Source organism: Lepisosteus platostomus, chromosome 2, assembly GCF_059453375.1.
Source record: "Lepisosteus platostomus isolate fLepPlt1 chromosome 2, fLepPlt1.hap1, whole genome shotgun sequence".
NCBI classification, from domain to species: Eukaryota; Metazoa; Chordata; class Actinopteri; order Semionotiformes; family Lepisosteidae; genus Lepisosteus; species Lepisosteus platostomus.
This window is the reverse complement of record NC_142612.1, coordinates 67,198,355-67,217,729: the sequence shown is the minus strand read 5'-3', so window position 1 is coordinate 67,217,729 and position 19,375 is coordinate 67,198,355. Positions and strand designations below refer to the sequence as shown.

At 40.8% G+C, this 19,375-nt stretch overlaps 1 protein-coding gene and 2 long non-coding RNA genes across 8 annotated transcripts; 1 reads left to right on the top strand and 2 right to left on the bottom strand.

Moving 5' to 3' along the window:
• Window positions 1-1,265: 1,265 nt before the first annotated feature.
• Window positions 1,266-3,702, bottom strand: LOC148676858 (uncharacterized). The gene is made up of 3 exons (XR_015928791.1): window positions 3,397-3,702; window positions 1,884-1,953; window positions 1,266-1,561 (listed from the first exon to the last, which is right to left on the bottom strand). It is a non-coding gene; the product is annotated as an uncharacterized LOC148676858 (long non-coding RNA).
• A 989-nt stretch (window positions 3,703-4,691) lies between these two features.
• On the top strand, window positions 4,692-17,957 carry samd7 (sterile alpha motif domain containing 7). 6 transcript variants are annotated; one of them, XM_088614489.1, is made up of 11 exons: window positions 4,692-4,999; window positions 6,123-6,243; window positions 7,940-8,087; window positions 10,128-10,266; window positions 11,061-11,187; window positions 11,987-12,111; window positions 12,834-12,912; window positions 13,463-14,148; window positions 14,436-14,557; window positions 14,960-15,070; window positions 17,170-17,957. In XM_088614489.1, exons 4-11 carry the CDS (start codon window positions 10,164-10,166, stop codon window positions 17,392-17,394), a joined length of 1,578 nt encoding a protein of 525 aa, XP_088470615.1. In that variant the 5' UTR covers window positions 4,692-4,999; window positions 6,123-6,243; window positions 7,940-8,087; window positions 10,128-10,163; the 3' UTR covers window positions 17,395-17,957. The 6 variants fall into 6 exon arrangements, with proteins under 6 accessions (XP_088470615.1, XP_088470607.1, XP_088470637.1 ...); XM_088614481.1 differs by lacking the exon at window positions 6,123-6,243; XM_088614511.1 differs by lacking the exon at window positions 6,123-6,243 and having other exon boundaries at window positions 4,694-4,999; window positions 11,064-11,187.
• LOC148676857 (uncharacterized) lies at window positions 11,185-12,303 on the bottom strand. Its single transcript, XR_015928780.1, has 3 exons — window positions 12,051-12,303; window positions 11,413-11,548; window positions 11,185-11,257 (listed from the first exon to the last, which is right to left on the bottom strand). It is a non-coding gene; the product is annotated as an uncharacterized LOC148676857 (long non-coding RNA).
• Window positions 17,958-19,375: the final 1,418 nt, after the last annotated feature.

Below are 19,375 nucleotides of genomic sequence, written 5' to 3'. Positions count from 1 at the left end.
CAAATGAGCTGAGATTGAGACGCACATTCTCTCTCCACGTAAGGTAGTGAAACACCCTTCTATATCAGAAAGATCTTCCACTTTCTGATCACAAATGTTAACAAAATGCAAAAACACCGGATTTTCAATATAAGCTTCCTTAAAGATGTATGTAAATGTATCAGCTCGGACTATATCTGTACTAGCGCCTGTTCTGTGCTTGTTGCCACACTGTCTAGCGTTACTTACTTCATACATGTATGTGATTATACGCTTTTTTTATTTTGGAAAAAAAAATTGAATTGCTTTCCTGTTTTTTAAGTAAACCGACATAGGTGTAAATCGAATTGGATTTGACACATATCTATGACAATGTCTTGTTTAGTCTAATGTAGCTTTAATTAACGTTCTCTTTCTAGTATATCCTGTAATCGATTAATAGTATATTTCCTGTTCCTTTTCTTTAGCATTTTATTTTTGCTTGTGATATATTTATATTTGTAAATGAAATCATTCACATTCTAATGAATGTATTATTAGTATTACATGACTGTTTTAAACAAATACACGGGGAATGGCAGACGTGTAGTGTCTCTTCATTCAGCTGCAGCAAGTAAAGAATGTATAGAGCTATAGAGGTTAAACCAGCTCTTATCCTTTCTGCCCCATTGTGACACTATAATTCAGAGTACACTCGGAGGACAGAAATCCTTTAGAAAAGATTACACCCTGCAGATGCTTTAATTAGAGGTTTAAATGTCTTAATGCTTTATTGTTAAGTACTATGTTTGCCACTCCGTAAGTTGCACTGAAGAGAGACATCGGCTCATGTACATGGACTCCGAATTTGTCCTTTTAAAAATAATAGCCTTTTTTATTTACTTCGAGTCAATAAAACTTTCACATGCTTGTTTCTGCATCCCCCAAGATATATTTATATAGGAAGCGCTTTTCGTCCAGCCTGACCAGCATTTTTTTGGTTTCAGACATCTAATTAACTCACCATGCAAAAAACCTACTTCGTCATCTTTTAGCCAAGAGGACTTCACCAATTCATATTGAAAACAAGCCAATACTCAGAAAAGTGTAATTACAGAAAATCACAATGTCCAGATAACCATGATCAAACTTCAACTCGATCAAGCCGGGCTTCTAAATATTCAGATGATGGCTATAGAGCCGTTAAAAACGAACTCAGGACTCGGCAAATTGTTTTTGTAACGAGATGAAGTCTGATCACCATTCCTACAACAATGCAATGAAAATATCTACATTTCGGTGTAAGATTGAAAGCTGTTAAAGATCAAAAGCTGATACGTTTAAGCCTTCAGTCCTGGCAAGATCCAATTTGCTTATTCAGCTGTCCAAAGGTTATGTGCTTGTGATTGGGACATTAGGACCCAGGAAGAATCTTTTTACATTGGCGATAGAGTTACCTTAATCCATCTCCCGTCAAAGCGGTTTTTTTTGTGTGTGTGGGCAGCTCAGTAATCAGATCAATGTCGTCGAAGGTCCCGAACTCCGAGGGCGTGACTGGAACAGAACCAGGACGAAACGAAACTGGACCTGTTGCTTCTGACATCTTGACAGAGGGGGGAAGAATTGAAAGCTTTTTCTCTTGCAGCCACACAATGTCTTCGAGCCGGCTGCAATGAAGTTTATTTTGGCGACATTTTTTTTTAAATACGTTTTTTTTTAAATGTTGTACTACTTATGAATGTAGAAATATATATCTTACAACCCAAGAACAGACAGAAGACTGCTGTTTCCTATCTGTCCTAAAATAAACTACTACATAAATATGTTGTCGTTAATTTGTATACCCATATGTTAAAATGTAATACTGCTCGTCATTCGGCCAATGACGTTTTACAATGGCGTTATACAGTAAGATGGTACAGTACCTTGTTACGCTTTGTAATAATTGTCTGGTGTGAAGACCTCCACGAAATCGAATAATAGCCAGTTGGAGCTCTTAGGAAAAAAAACAGGAACGACTTTCTGAACAGTCCATCAATACACGGATATGAATACACTTGCTCTTATTAAAGCGTTCAGAAACGTTACAGGGTTTGGCGATGTACTAACGGCTACCGTGGAAGTGGTGGTCACCAGTCTCATGCGTGGTTCTCCACGGTCCCTATACTTTTTTCAGGACCTTAAACTTGCGTTAACTTTACTCTGATGCGCTGATGAATTTATGGCGTTCAGATCACTTGAACCAACGAGCAGTGTTATACAATCAGCTAGCAATTAAGAAATGTCCCTCGATCTTCTGCATAGCCTTGGAGAGTTTGTGCGTTCTTGAGAATTCGTTTTTTTTTATTGAACTGCCATTATTACTGAACTGAAAAATACGTGATTGTGCAATTTGTCGTTTGTAGCACATCAATTGTACCTTTTTTTGATTGCAACATAATGTTTTGAATGTACTTTTACTGTTATGGTATATAGAAAATATGGTAATAGGCGTAATTACTAAAAAAATTCAAGACTGTGTTTGAAGGCTATGCCCTACGGAAGCGCATTGCAGCCATCAAGGAGAAAAAAAAAACATTTCATGTGTTATCTCGTAATTACGATATAGCATTGTACATTATCTCGTTATGACTATATAGTAAATTATCTCGGAATTGCGAGATAGTACATTATCTTATATTTTGTGTGATAATCACGCGATAGCACAATTACAACACCTACATTATCGTTAGCTTAGTTTTAGTTTTAAGCAGTCTTCCATCGCACACTCGTTCTTGTTTAAGGGTAAGCGTGAGAAGCTTCATGGTTAGAATGATTGTCTTCACATTAGGTACACATTGTAACATTTTATTCTGAATAAACCCCAGTTGAAGGCAGTTCCGTGCATATTCTTCAGCGCCGGACATTGTCCGGAGCACCATCCCCAGAGTCCCAGCTTTCCAAAGTCCCAGAGCTACAGTATCAGTAGCTTCTCGGTGGTGTCATTACACATTGTTAAAGGTTGTTCATAAACTCTAATGATCATTGGTATCTCGTACTAGAAAATTTACTATCTTGTAATTACGAAATAACATACAATGACCTAATTACAAGATAGCATGGAATATTTTTTTTTCCTTGATGGCAGTAAAGCGTTTCTGTCCTATGCAAAACACAGGTATTAATATCAGAAGGAGAAGCAGACTTGTTGAGGACTGGTGGTTCTCTGAGTGCTTCACTTCTTTTAAACTGCCTTTCGATATCACAGGGTTGAATATGTGCTTGAAGCTGAACTGAAAGATCGCCTTTTAGTAAAAGGCCTTTCGAAATCAAAACCATGATACTAGCATATTGTGTCTATGAGATGGGAGCTGCTTTGCTTGTGTATCCAGGGATGAACTGGAACAGCTCCTCAATCCTACTAAATTGTGGGGTTACAGAGGAAGTTTGAGAACTTACCAGGAAGTAGGGAATGTAGAAATGAGGCTCAGTGAGTTGCTGTGTGGTCAGGCAACATTGCTACACCGAGCACAGTGCCTCATATGTCTTTTCTGCAAAAGGAATCACAGCAAAAGGAGAGTTCATATTTCACTGAAAAGAACATCTGTTCATTTCTGAATTTTTAAAAAAAGGCAAAGCAGGTCACTGCCGTCTTCGGAAGATAGTGACACAGATAAGTAACAAAGGGAAATGAAAAAAAACCCCGTGATAGGTCCCATCCGGGCATCCAATCGAGGGGGAGAGCTGTCATCTTCCGTCTGTCCTGCCTCACACCCTCACAGGATAAGCTGCTTTCTGATGATGGTGTGGACGGGTAAATGGTGAAATGGAGACATATTTTTCAAGACAAATTCAATAGGTCCAAACAGGGATTCGTGGTCTAGTTTTATACTTTTACACGAACATTAATATTCATAATTTGATAAATATTGTGTTTGTTTTGAGCATCTTTCTTGTATTGACCTAACTGTTTGGGGGTCCAACGTTTCCACTGTTTTTTTAGTCCAGCTGTTATTTTTTGTTTATAGTGATTGATAATTGGAAAGTAAAACATAAAACTGTACTATCTTCACAAATTTAGCTATTGGTTTGGTCAGATCTCTAGAAGCACCTGTTAAATAAAGAGCCTGGCAGTTATGCTGTAAGAACATACTCATATACAGTCCATTTTTTTCAGGCGGCTGAAAAAAGCAGTTCCACACCACATGCTCAGTCTCTAAATCGGCAAGAACAGGAGCATCTCGCCAAAATCTTGTACACCTGACTATAGACTAATACTCTTTATCCTAGCAGTATTTTTAAAGAACAATTCTATATACTGCTTGGGGTGCTGTAAGTATTTAAGCACAAACTGTCAGATTAGGAAGTCTGAGAAGATGATCCCAGCAACACATTCAGCAGGATTTTTGCAAACTACCAACCGACAGTCTTAGGCCAGGTTCCTAAGCCTCAAAACACCAGAACTGCTTCTGTAAAATGTATCAACAAGAACATCAATAAGTATAAACAAAACCAAGATTGTTTAGGAATACAAAAGCAACTCTCATGGCCTGTTGTGCTGACAATTCTTTTATTATTGAAAGGAAGCGGTGTATTTAGATGTCTTATACAGTCTTAAGTGCTAACAAGAGATTATCAGGGTAAATGTTGGAAGAGGTTTAACCTTCCAGCTTAGGCAGTACTCATGTAATTACATATTCACTGCTGTGCTCACCACGCAGTTGTAGGGGAGATCACAGTGATGTCAGGAAAGGGAGGGCTTAGCTCATGGGATGAAGCATGCTAATGAAGATAAAACGAATCTGTATTTAAAGGTCTGTTTTTGCTAAGGCAGTTTTCTTGGCATGGAAGGCATAGGCGTGGTTTCTAAGCTGTCAGACCAGCACTCCTTGGGCTCCAAAGCGAAAGTGCCTCTCAGTGGTTGAAGTCCTGGTTTGGGTGTTTGTTTTTAAGTCATACGGTTCTTTTTTTTTGCCTTCTTCTCTTTTTCACATTTAGATGTTGTGGGGCAAGCTGAATTCACACCACCTTTATCTTGTTGCTGTTGGCAGGCGCTTTAAGGGTGAGTTGAAACCCTGACTTCAGGCTTGTTTGCATCTTTCCTCCTTTTGCTTTTGTGATGTGGTCTAAGCCTACTACTGCACCTCCTTCTCTAGCTGAGGAGATGTTATCTGTGTAAACGGTGTTGCTCCACAAACAGCAGCATCTCTCAGAGGAGACAATGTGTCAACCTGTCACTTCTGCCTCTTCAATACTATGAGAATGCTGTGGTTGTTTTCTACAATTTAGAGAAAAAAAGTGTGAACCCACTTATTGAAAAGATTTGGAGTGTAAATATATTTATACTTATGTCTATGCATTATATACAGTACATTATATAAAATGGTCTGGGGGCAATGTTTGTCAAAGTTTGAAAGATATGTATCTAAATATTTATTTGAAGAATCTTACGTAATATCCTAGTAATTAGCTGTATGACCCTGGAACTCTGTATGAGCTATTTTAGACTGCAAATATGTCATATGGTGTACTTACAGATAAATATCACTGACCATTTATTTTTTACAAGACGTGTGGTTTGATTGGTGGGGATTCAACATGTTGACTTTATTTGTTTCAACAAGTCTTTTTAAGATTGTTTATTCATTTTTACTATTATCTAAACAAATTGGTCTACCTAGAGATTCACATTCTGCTTAAATCTCTTCATAAACACAGCAGTGCTCCATAGTATAAAATAACCTAGTCATGTAGACTTGCTATTACCACTGTATGTACGGACGTACCCCTAACACAAGTTAGATGGCAGTCTGGCGATCCAGCTTTACAAGTTTAAGCAAGCCTTGATCTTCCTGATACGTGTCACAATGTCAGATGATAAGTAATTCAGAATTAACTGTCAAATTCTCCCTGCTGAATTCTGTTTCAGTATTTTCTGTTGTTTGTTAGAATTTGTGGTTGCTTTGGATTTTAGTGAATCAGTGTTATCTGTCTGAAAGCTTTATGTATTTGAACTACAAAACGGATCATATCACTCAAAATCTTTTATTCTGATGAAAGAATGTGATCTCCTTTAAGTCTGGATAAAGGCAAAAAGGTTTTCGGATGCTTAATAATCTAAATATGTGCCCAGGATTGCCACAATTGGCAGGATTGAAAGGAACTCTTTTAATCTGTATTTTCAGGCTCTTGAAGGTGGTTCTGAGTCAGTAAAGACAGGTCACAAGGAGAGAGACAGACTGTCAGAGACAAAGTAAGAGGAGGGTTAACAAAGAGAGGACAGACACTGCCTTCACCCCGCAACAGGCAAGAACAAAATTATCAACCTCTTATAGTTATGAGAAAAGAGGAGGAAATTAATGGATCAGTTTAGCATTCCAGAACAGCAACTGTACACTCATGGACCATTGAATAGAACACATTTGCTTGATCAGATGCTCAATTTTTTTTCTAATGCAGTTACAGTAGAAATCTTAGACAATGTGATGCACAAACATATTTTAACCACCTTCTACCTTATATATATATGAAAGACTTCCTGGTATTGTTTTCAGTTCTACAGCCAAAGTGTTGGAAAAAGTGAGAACTGCCTGTAGGCTTTTGAAAGCTCTCTGCTTTTGTAGGCATCGTGGGGGTTTTCCTAGTGAGCAGATCTTTAAGGATCTCTTTATGAGTGTTTGACAAGCTTCCCCCTCCCACACACCAAGATATAAGCATCTGTCTGAGCTCCTGCTTGCCGACGAGCAGGGTCGCACTTTTGCAGTGTCTGCTGCTAACCGTCTGTGAGACATGTTTCCATTTACAACCATCTGAAACCAAACTGAAAATCATACTTTATAATTCCTCACACAGAAAGTCTCGGACGTTTTGTCTCATTAAACTGTCTAATTTACCACTAGTGCAATAAAAAAAAATACATTGTGTGATGTGTATGCCACATTTTGACACTCCTTACTAATCTGATTACGGCACAGCTTTATCCAAAGGTGTTTTCAGGACGTCCTGGAGGCTAATGGAGGGGGATAAGATTAGCACTTGGGTGTATTGGTAGGGCTGCTTACAGCCAGGGTTTGCTGAGGGTAAAACTCTAAAGGCTGAGATTAACTCTAACACATCTCTTTAAAGTGCTGTATAGCCAGGATTTAACTAATAGGATCACAGGAGAAGTAGGAGGCTGGATGTGGGGTGAGGGGTTGGCGAGTAACAAGACTGTATATAGGGGCTGACAGATGTTACTGGCAGACTTTTGGAATAACAGGGGATTAAGGTACAGGGATTAGAAGGGTTTGACAAGGAACTATGGGACAGTTGTTAACGTGCAAGCAAGACGCCTGAGATAATTACCCTCCTGGATGAATTCTGCATAATCCACCCGTCCTAGTTCAGGAGCATGCTTGTGATCTCTTTCACCTTTTTTGTCTTAATGGTGGAAAAAAGGTCTGTTTTTATGAGGTGAAGGAGAAAACCAGTAAGGTTATCGTGTACCCAGTGGCATTGCTGGAATTGCTGTCTTTTTTTTTTTCCCGACGGTACATCTTTCAGAAAGTGATAGCAGTCCTACCTCTTGGTACCACTTACAAGACTGCAGTGCAAAGGTGTCCCTGTTTCACCAGCACAGTAAGAACAAGCTCGCTTGAACCTGTCACGTTAGCAAGCCAGCACACAGGATGTGTGCTTTTGCACTTCATACAGTCATATCCCAGACATCATCAGCTTTGAAAGAGCCGCATATACCATCACCAGTAGACCACATTATCTGGGTCCTAAAAGAGAAATTAGCATCACTGTTTATCACACCTACTTGACGTAACCTCCTGTATTCATGCTCACATTAAATTTGTATTTTTGCATGTGCATTTGCAACAAGGTACAGTATTGTTTAAGCAGTCTTTCATATTTTCCACTGAAATACATGGGTAAACCTAACCTGGGACTTTCCGTTTGTGGGCCTTCTGATGTGTGATGCTTCAAGACAGAGACCCTGTGCCTTTTATCTCTTCAGCCTCGGCAAGGAGCCACTGCTTCACCTCACGGGCTCCTCTTCACATCTCCGTCCGCCTTCGGCTGTTACTGAGACAGGAGAGAAGCAGCAGCTCTTCTCAGAGTGGAAGCTCTGGAGGAGGAACCAGATCACGGCCAGGCTCCTGCAGGTATGTGACAGACTCTTTCTGCCTCAGAAGGAGAGACCCCAATAATTATGAGAAATAATTGTTATGTACACCAGCTATCGTTCTGGATGTTGGGCGGCAGAGTGGTTCACATTGCTGCCTAGCAGAGCTGGGGACCGGGGTTCAATTCCAGGGCTGCTGCCTCTGTAACATTTGAGTGCTGTCCCTGTATTTGCATGGGTTTTCTCCCTCAGTCCGAATATATACTGGTAGGTTCATTGGCTTCTGAGAAAATTGGTCCTGGTGCGAGAGTGTGTTTGTATCAGTATGTACCCTGGGGTGGACTGGTGTCCTGTCCAGGTTGTATACTGCCTTGAGCCTGTTGCTTGTTTGGATAGGCTCCAGCTCCCCAGCAACCCTGTATTGCCTAAAGAGGTTAGTCAAATGTAAGGATGGATGATTAAGTGTTGAAGAGCAGACTGGGTGTAGGAATTCCCTTAACCTTTTCGTGTTTGCACCCGTTTCCTTATTGAAGTTAAAATTATTCCTTTGTTGAGTTAAACAGTATATTATTAGCTGCGTATCGACAGATTGGCAGATAAAACAAGTTTTGACAATGGAAGAACATCGTGGTCTTTCTTGACCCTCGACAGATAGATACAGTAAATAGATACACAACGGAGGCCGGAGTTCGGTCTCTTAATGAAAAAAACTGTGATTATGTGTAAACAAAAATGTAAATCGCCTTCTATTGAGCCTTCAATCAAATTCACATTCGGGTATGTGAGACTGAAAAATGAACCTGGGATCGGGTACTTTTTGACCGTTTGATATTTTTACTTTCACATAAAACATAAATCAGTATTCTAGCTAAGGACGAGAATAGGGTAATATCTTGAAAGTTTTAGGGAGACTTTAGCTGAGTTGAAGTTCTTGTGACGTCCATGTAGGGAGCCTTTTCCTGACTGTCATGTGCAACTTTTAGTGACTGAATCTGTAAATTGCTAAAACATTTAGCAGACAGGTAAGGACCTAGCTCAGAAAAAAAAGACAGCCCGTTAGTCTTAAAAACAAACATGTACTGATGGAGTTATTATTGAAATTGCCTAAATGGGCTTTCACAGTAGAATACATTTCTTCTATTTGATAGCGTAGTGCTCTTTCACAGAGCTGTTGGCACATGTCCAGAGCTATCGCAAACAAATGTAGAATAGGCATTTGTATAGGCAGTTAGCCAGCTATGCATTGTAAAGGGTAGTATAAGAATGACAGCAGAACTTTAGTTCAAAACCTTCCAGGAGGTGAAACTAGCAATATGAACAGGTCACACTATAAAGGAGAGGTGGAGTGGGGGGACAATATGTACTGTATAACTGTGAGCTGAAAGGAAGAGATAGATCTTCCTTAATTAGAGAGGCTGGAGATAACACAGTTTTGGGTATCTGAATTCAAGCTGATCAAATGTGGTTTCAATAAAACATTTTGTTGTATGACAGCTATTCTTTTGGGGGACACATAAACGGCAGTTGTCTAGTGGAAAGTGTAGTCTTTGACAGTTAGGTAAGAAAGCCAATAATGTCACACACTTGTAGCGGAGGAAATGGTGAGCCTCCCCCTGGTGGAATTATTGAGCTGTAATCGTCTGTTGAAGCTCCTTCAGGTGTGAAGAGGGCTCACTCGCTGAAAAATGGTGTTTCTTCTTTCTGCTTTTCATTGTGGAATCAACCTTTATGCGATCCTTTGCAGCCAACACACACTGACACATCTCCCCACTTCAGCCTGTATCTATTTAGCTGTATTTCTGTTCAGCACTCATAATTCTACAAATACAAAACCATTTGTTTCTGCTAAATCTATATATATATATGCAAACAACATTCTTTATCTTCCCAAACTACAAAACCACTCGCTTGACACAAATTACTAGAACACTCTTTACACGCCTGTCAGGCCCGCAGAAAACACCGTCGGCATATGTCCAGGCGGGCGACCTGCAACGACGAGAGCTGTGAATTTGGTCTGTGAAGTGATTCAGGTCATGCCGCAGAGCAAGCGGTCAGAGATCTTTGTGTTTGTGTGCAGAGAGACGTTTCTGCGCCCGGGAGAGCCCTGAGTGACATGACCCCCCGAGACCAGCTGAGGAAGATGTCGGCACTGGGAGAACAGGGGCCTCTGGATGAGAAGCACTGGTACCGGCTGGTCAACGGCATGTCTGCTGGGGGTACGAGCCGGCCCTTCGACATTTAATCTGCGGTCAAAGAGAAGCCGAGGCAATTTGGCCATGTACCATAAACTCATTTGTAGCTCTTGTGGACCAGACAAGATCATTATGAGAAAAACTGCCATGCGTATGATTGAGAGCACCACAGGTGCAGCAGCTCTGCCATAATCTTCGATTTGTGGTGATATGTTGTTTATGTACTATACGCATGAGCTCAGACTTTCGATCTTTTATGGAAAGAATAGCTTGGTGGAGTTTTCAGATGGTAAAAATCCCCAAATAGTTAATTTTATCTTAAATGGTGGGGGGGCGGGGGTTACTTGCAGGTTAAGTGCATTGTATCCATGTTATCACTTGGACCTCCTGGGTGTTAATGTGTTGAGTTGGTTTCCTATGTTATTTAGAGTTTCCTGTTTTTTTCATCATATAGTTTAGAATGTTGCTTATAATGGCACTCGTGTGCTTGTTATGACGCCGTGAATTTCTCCCCTCTGTAATATTAGGGGCTGTCCTGTTAAGAATAATTGGGATAGCTGTTATTTATTACCCATATACATATTTTTAACCATTCTTCATTTTAATACAAAAAACATGTCTGTGGGCATAATACACAGCTCAGGGACAGAGTTTCTCTTCACAGCAGAAGATTGGATTGTAACATATAACTTATGAAGGTTTCCTTATTCCCGGATAAAGTGTTCCTGATTTTTTGGGGGTCAGTCTGCACAGAGGAAGGGGTTCCCCATTGAAGGCTCAATCAGCTGCAGGGGCTCAGGGTGCTTCTTGTTTTCCAGCAGAGCTGCGGCAGAGACAAGAGCTGATCATAAGGAACCAGATGGCCATGAACCCCCAGCTGCTGGCCCCTGGCCAGCACAGACTTCAAGGCCTGTCCGCACCCTTTGAGCCCCGGCTCATGGAGAGGTAAACCTGACCCTGAGGCAAAAGCTTCTTTATTTTCTATGATGCAACCATTGGTGCGGTCATGGTGGCACTGAAAAACAAAGACCGACATGCAGCCACAGCTTTGTTACTCTATAAATGCTTTTTTTTTTTCAATTAAAAACAACGCATGTATTCTAGTGTACCCTGTGACCCTGAATTGGAAGAAGCAGTTAGAAAATGGATGGATGGAAAAACAATACAGACCTTCCCTAGGGTGTCAAGCCTTTTGTTCACTGTTTGTGGTTTGAGTCCCAGGCCCTGCAGAATTCGCACGCACAGTGAGCTCTTTTCAAGCCACCTCAGATTCCGTCAGTATGGGCACTCATGTTCAGCGCAAGACCTGGAGGAAATATCAGGTGCTCAGATCAAAATGAGAGCGCCTACTTTTGCACAGCAGTGACAGGAAGCTCTCATGGTGTACCACAAATGCTCTCTACGTTACCTAGAAACCTTTTTTCTAGCCCTCCAAAGCTGCCAATTCAGAATTAACAGAACTATTACCAAATTGTTATTTTCACATCGACTGCACTGTAATCAGATGCATATTTTTATACAAAACAGGAGAGTCTTTTGTTGATACGTAATTTTATTGTAAGAACAGAATCAAGAAATCAGGAAAGTTAGGCCTTTGGGTCCAGTGATGAAAGTTTCTTTATTTTCTAATGAATTGACAAAAGATTATTTTTCATTGTGTGAGAGACATTATGACACATTTAATCGGGTAAATTATTGCTAAGTATGTTTTAAAATACTCTGACAGTTTTCATATGGTCTTCAGGGAACTTGTGCCACCATCTGAAATGGTGCCATCAGAGGCCAGGCAGATACACATGAGTGCTCACCTGGGTCCTCCAATCCCTCAACACTCCAGTGTCCTTCCAGGTCGGCCTTATCCTGGGGCAGGTAAGAGGGATTAAGCAGTCGGAGATGAACGTGTGGATTAGCAAACCAAACTTGAGCAGAAGTGGAAATATCCTCTGTCTATTCCACAGCTTGGCTACATGTACAGTAAAAATATAGCAAAAAAAAACTGTAGCTTCTCCTCGACAGGGCAGCGTCTGAGAAAGAATCATCATAGTTGGAAAATAAAACATTGAACACACAGTCATGTTAGTCATTTAAACATTTACTGCAAAAGAAGTCATGTACTGTAATAATGTCAAGTCCCATGTCGGGCTTCAAGGGTTGATGTGCACTTTACACATGCAAGGGATTGCTTTAGTTAATTCTTGTGGATACAACTTTGTTTCTTTATACCACATATCACTTTTTAATGTTTATTTAATTTATTTTCAAATGTCTTTTTTAAAATAATCATTAAGGAGCAGGTTTTACCTTTTGATGCACTGTATAGCTTATGAACATAAGAAGGTTTGTTGGAGAAAATGCACAGGCAACAAGTGTTGACCAACACTTACATTGCTTTAAATGACTGAAATCAAGACCTTATTCCAAGACATTAAGCAACACCCCTGATACAATTCGATTTTTGTAGTTTAAAAATAATTCGTAGTACAATTGCAGTTTAGCTTTCCGATCAGATTTAGCAGCAGGAGATTCGGTTTATTGTGAACTGCATTACCTGCTCCGCTGCCTGTTAAGATCTCACTGTCACCTTTCCGCAGGGTATGGGTTCCTGCCCACTGAACCCATTGAATCTGTTGCTCGGCGACAGGAGATGATTCATAAACAGAACCTTGCCAGGTATGTGCTAATGCTCATGTACAATAGATACTGTATGTGCACAGCATGGAATCCATCGGTATCACCACATTGTGACAATACTCTCTTCAAGGAGCAACTAATCACTTGATTAGCCACAGCACAATAAAGAGAGGCGCAACACTCATAACCAAAAAGATTTTTTTAAACCCCCAAACACCCCACAATCACTTTCATGAAGATAATGATGAGACATTTTATGAAGTTAAGTCAGCCACATGGATTATTTTGACAATGAAGCAAAGTTGTGAGGTCAGACGGCCAATTTTATGATTATCTGCCTTTAAGAATATTATGCGTTTCTTTATGTCAAGACCTGCGGGGCACTGAAACAAACTGCCCAGTTATGTGCTGAAATTGAGACTATGCCATCGGTCCAGAGCAGAAGCAGGTGGATGACATCTCAGGATCAGTTAACTTCCAGCAATTGAACTATCAAGATGGATCAAATGGTGTCCTCTTGCTTTCTCGTGTTCTCATGTGCTTACATTTTATTCAGAATCCTTGGAACATGTCTGTATTTTTTTTCAAGGATGGAAATGAATGCCATTCTTCACCAGAAAGAGCTGGAGAGTGCCCATCAGAAGGGAATGATGGGAATGGAGGCCCCCTTGATGTATCCTGGGATTCAGGCCAACGCGATGGCATTCCGGAGCAGGCAGCGGCTCCCAGAGGGACATCTCCCCAGTGACGTGTATGTCCACCGCACCACTCTGGAGGACCTGCAGGGCAATGCCCTCCTCATGTCCAGCAGCCCCTACCCTCCCATAAGTACTCTGCACAGAGAGAGGGGGCGGAGGCCAGGAAGGAGAGCGACCAATCACAAGAGTGCAGAGGGGAATGCACTTGGTCCAAAGGGCCAATCAGAAGAGAAGGGTGTCGAACAGAGTCCTGGAGGCTCAGGGGAAGAGAAGGAAGTGGACTGTAAAGGGGAGAATGGGAATGAGAATGCGAACAAGATGGACCAAAGTAAGATGGATGTCGAGCTGTCATCTGGAAGTGGGAAAAATCACAAAGAGTATGAGCAGGTACTGCGAAAGAACTGCAGCAGTCATGACAGCTGTACAGAAAGTAGTAACTGCAACACTGCCTGCAGCACAAGTGACAAAGATCTTCCAAATCCCTGTTCTCTGGACAAATACGTGTATCCCTCAGCCAATCCGCTATCAAACTTGCCCTACGGATTTCCTGTTCCTGGAAATGGACTTTTACCTCCTGGTGAGTTCTGTGCAAATTTAAAAAATCATAATAAAATTGTAAAGATTACAGGTTCCACAAACACTTTCCCTCCTTTGAATACCCTTTATCCTTTTGAGCTGTAAATACTTGTAGGATAATCCTGACAAAAGTCTCCAGTTACCCAATTAATACTTTTGTATCAGAAAACAAAAGACAGTACAGTACCTTCTTTCAGCACATAAAGCACACTGTTCAAATGTAATCTATCCTATAAATGCCCACGTGCCATTCAAGTACTAAATCTCTGATGGGTGCCAATGTCTTAGGGTCTCATGGTGTTTTCCTCAATGGGGAAGAGATGTCCTCCATTGAAGACATAAGGAAGTGGACAGTGGAAGATGTTTACAACTTCATCAATAATATTCCAGGCTGCTCTGAATATGCTCAGGTTAGTTGTTTCTCTCTTTCTTTCGAACTTCTTTCCTGGTAGAACATGTAAGATGTGGATTCTTTATTATTTTTCATATTTAGGAAAACATTTTGTGCCATTTCCTTTTCAGTCAAACGCTATTGCTTACAATCTGGGCTGTGGAATAGATACCACCGATGGCTAAGGGGGCAATTTAACATATTGCACGTGTGCATGGAGAAATGAAATTAACATCACAAAAAGAAGGCAGTTAACAATTTGTTGCCTAAACAGGTCCACTCATTACATTCCAGATTCTGTTGGCAGCTAAAACAACAGAGTGACACCAATATGCATGGGCTACAATTAAGGAACAGAGTGAAATGGAAATTTGTGATACATGCTTTGCGTTGCTAATGACATAATGTTAACTCTCTACAGACGTTCAAAGATCACATTATTGATGGGGAGACCCTACCACTTCTCACAGAAGACCACCTGCTTGACACATTGGGACTGAAACTGGGACCAGCGCTGAAAGTCCGATCTCAGGTAGGATCTCCCTTCAGAAGAATGCCATGCCTTTTCAAAAGCACATGCAGCCCAAGTGCCCAAGCTGCACCAAGCTCCCACCAAACTTGCTATGCTGACAAACGAGTGTTGCGTACCTGGAGACTATGGGGCAGTGATCTGATTGTAAGACGATCCTACACTAGGCGCCCTATTACACACCCTTAAGTCCTTTAGCTCCCTCAGTGACTGATGGGCAACAATGCACTTGAACTGCACCACTGCAGGATATGAGCATAGACTCAAACTGCTGCCTCTGCAACACATTCCAGTACTAGGCTAGAAGACAACAAGACAAAAAAGCTTAACAGATTTGAACGTGTCTGTGTACCAAACCCCTGTAGCCTTGTTACAGTCAGACAGGTATTATATTATGGTTTTAGAGACAATGTAGAGTGATCCAGTTAACCCAAATGATTTTATGTTCACTATTTTTCCCAACCTATTACAATTTGCGGTACTGATGTTACCAAACCAACCAACAACAAACAGGACATTAAGATACTTTCAATAACCAATTTGTAGACAAGTCCACCATAAATAAGCTAAACTTCCTTAGAGCCTTCTTAGAAAATGTTCTTACATTTGTCCCCTTTTACCCTATGTTTGATCAGTCCCAGATACCTGTAATCACTGAAAAGGTTTACAAACTGATTGTTTATTATAGTGGATTGCAGGGGGGACTATATTTTTCCTAAAATCCATAATAATATTATTCTGTTTCAACAACAGTTACCTCCAAAGAGAACTGGTTGCACTTTCAAGTAATCATAGCCCTTGAGCCCATGAAGATATTGTGAGGAGCTTAAAAAGTTGACAAGGGCTTTGTCATTAGCACACTGAATATGTCTACAAGTTTGCTCTCATCATCATTTGTGTCCAAAATATATCGGAAAGGAGACAAGACACAGTGGTATAGGACAATCCAATAGACATATACATCACATTACCACTTTCCCACTTCTAAAAATCTAAAACCCCTCTTTCAACTTACCATTTTATTGGAAATTCTTAAAAGAGTTTTTGCATTAACAAGAGCTGCTGAAAGCAAAGGACAAAAAGGACAAAAGCTCACTAGAAATATCACATAGTTGATCATAGTCACACACATTATCTAGGACTGCACTCTGTCTTGTAAGGATCTTTCGAAACTGCCTGTGGGCCTCTACTGTGCCAATCTTAATAAGCTTCTCAGACTCTGGAAAGGCAAATTTACAGCAGGAATAGGAAACATTTAGGAATCATATTGGCATTATATAAACATGCAAAGGAACAAGTAATAGGTTTATTCCATGCTGAAAAAAAGAAGAAAGAGAACACAACGTTTCGGCCGTGGAGCCTTCTTCAGGTGTGAGCGGTCTCCACGGCCGAAACGTTGAGTTCTCTTTCTTCTTTTTTTCAGCATGGAATAAACCTATTACTTGTTCCTTTGCAGCCTACGCATGCTGACGCAGCTACCCACCTGAACTATTATATAAACATAGCTGTCCTGAAGTGACAGTATTCTCACACTGTGGTGCTCTTCCTGTATTTCCTGGTTAAAGACACACTGTCTTTTTTTTTGTGCTGCTTCATTTTCTTCTTTCCACTTACTGCATAGATCAAAGTTATTCTGAAGACTGCAAAAAAAGGCACACATGCACTTTTGTGAATGTTAATTATCTCTAAGGTTTTAAGCGTATTTGAACGTATTTACTGAGTAACAACACTTCACCGTTTTAGATATACTGTAGGCGCTTGACTGAAAATGGTTTGCTCATACAGTAGAAACACCCAGGGGGATGTCCGTCACACACAGATGTCGCACTCCTTAAGTGAGCAATGATAGACTGGCCGCCAGAGGGCGCCAGAGGGAAACAATCTATATAAAGGAGTGAAGTATTGAACAGGTCTTGCCTAAGAGAAAACAGGAGACAAGTCTTTTACTTTTATGGTTCAACAAATGAAATGGACAATGAAATAACACAGATATGCTTAAGGTGTTTCTAGGCCTATTATTACAAAAACAGCTGACAATAAGATTTTATATTTAACCATAATTTAAAACGATCTTGTGTGCATTTTACCCTTGTTCTCCACAGGTGTCTCGGCGTCTGGGAAGTATGTTTTACATGATGAATCTGCCTCTTGCTGCTACTGCCATGCAGTCAGTCCCAGAGAAAGGGACCGGCGATCAGTCCTCAGACATCAACTCTCCCCTTACCTGCAACACTGTGGAGCTGTTAAGCAGCCCTTGTCCGAGAGAGACTGAGAGCACAAAACCTCCAGAACAAAGTTTAGCCCAGGAAAACACCTGCAATGAATAACGCAATCTGTCCACCCTAAATCATGGTTGGTTGGTTTTTTAACTCACTGCGTTTGGTTTCATTCAAGCTAGTTGGATCTTGCTCTCAATGAAGCAAGAGAAGCTTTTATTTTAAAATGTCCTTTTAAGCAGTGGACCAACATGACACTTATTCTCCACTGCCCATTGTTGTTTTATTAACACTGCACATATCCTGTCTAGCCTTCCCATTTGCATTTTTGGAGATTACAAAATATATTCCTTTGTCAAAATGGCATGATCTTGCCTGGGATATGAGAGAGGGATATCAATAGGAATCCATTCTCCAGCCCAGCCCCGAAGACAAAGAATTATGTCATTAACAAATCTGAAGAAAAATAAGAGCAGAAATACCATGAATAAGCAGCTGCTGTCTTAATTTTAGGTTGCATAGTTTGGTACCTGTATTCTGTTAACATACTTGTTCATGTACATAGGAGCTGCTGAATGATCCAGCAAAGAGTACTTTATTTTTGTAATATGTGATTTTGTTATTCATGTTTGTCACGATAAATAAACTGTACTCATGTGGTCATTTTTTATGCATGTTTCTGTACCTTGATTTGTCATGATTGTAACCCAGAATGCATTTTACAGTATTATTTCTTTTTGAAATAGGTAGCTTTGATTTTGCCAGTGTATCATTAATGTCATTCTACAGATGCCTGGGCTTTACAATTTTCCTTTCAGAATTCTATGCATGTTTTAATAGCTATATCAAGACAAACCCTTTAGGGTAAACACAGCCACTGCAAATGTAGTGAAGAAGTGCCCTTATAGTCACTGAACGACTACAGGATACACATGTGCCACTGTGGTAAACTTGAGAGTATGCACTCACATTGCTTTTAAAAAAAAGTGCACCCTGGTTTTTCACTTTGCTAATAATAACCATGCACTGTTGCCAGATTTGAAAATTCTGCGCTTGTCATGTTAGTATCTTGACACTGGTGAGGTAATTCACCCAATCTTACGTTAGGGGCTAATTGGTTAGAGAATCTCATGCATTCATCTCCTGAAAGAAGACACAATTCAATAGCATAGCTGCGTAGCTCGTTCCATCCTTCTACAAGTCTTTGTGTAAAGAAGAGTCTCCAGTTTTCTGGTTTGTGTAATTGCACTCCCACATGGTTTCCACTTGTGTTCTCTGGTGCGGGATTCACTGCTGATTCTGTGGAAGTCTGCTGGGTTAACGTATTGAGGATTTGGGAAAAAAAAAGGATTGAAAAACACTTTTTGACCTTGAGGTTAGACTTAGAGACAAACCTTCGGGTGCAACAATTCAGGCTGCTCAACCAGGCAGTTGTCTTTGTCAACAGTTGTTTTTAAGGTTGGCTCTGGAACTCAGTAAAAAAGAACCGAAGGACCAGAAATGTGGGAGGCCCATCAGACTGTCATCAATTTGACCTTCACTACATGTCCTTAGATTCATCTACTGATGAGGGCTCCTGTCCGGATCCCAAGTTAAACATGGATTCCCAACCAGAGGGCAAGAAAGAGAAAGTGGAAAGTCTTTGAGAGTGTTTAGGTATGCATTCACCTTAACATACTGACTCAAGGCTTCTTAATTGAGCATATCCATCCATCCACTGCCTAGCCACTTCTTCCAGTTTGGGGTCATGGAGGACCCAGGTTCTACAACAGACGCAAGGCAGGGCATATCCTGGACGGGACACCAGTCCACCAGAGGCATTAGTCCACCGGAGACACACAGACACTCCCACACTCACGCCAAGGGTGAGTCCTCCCAGCAGCCAATTAATCTACCACGATGTCTTTGGACTGTGGGAGGAAACTGGAGCACCAGGAGGAAACCCACATGAACACAGGGAGAACATACAAACTCCCAGCACTGCGTCGCCGTGTCGCACTGATCTGGCATATCATCATTGCAAAACATGATTACATAATGAAATGCTGTCCCCTGGAAGAGAGAGTGGAGGAATGAGACATGGGGGCTCATG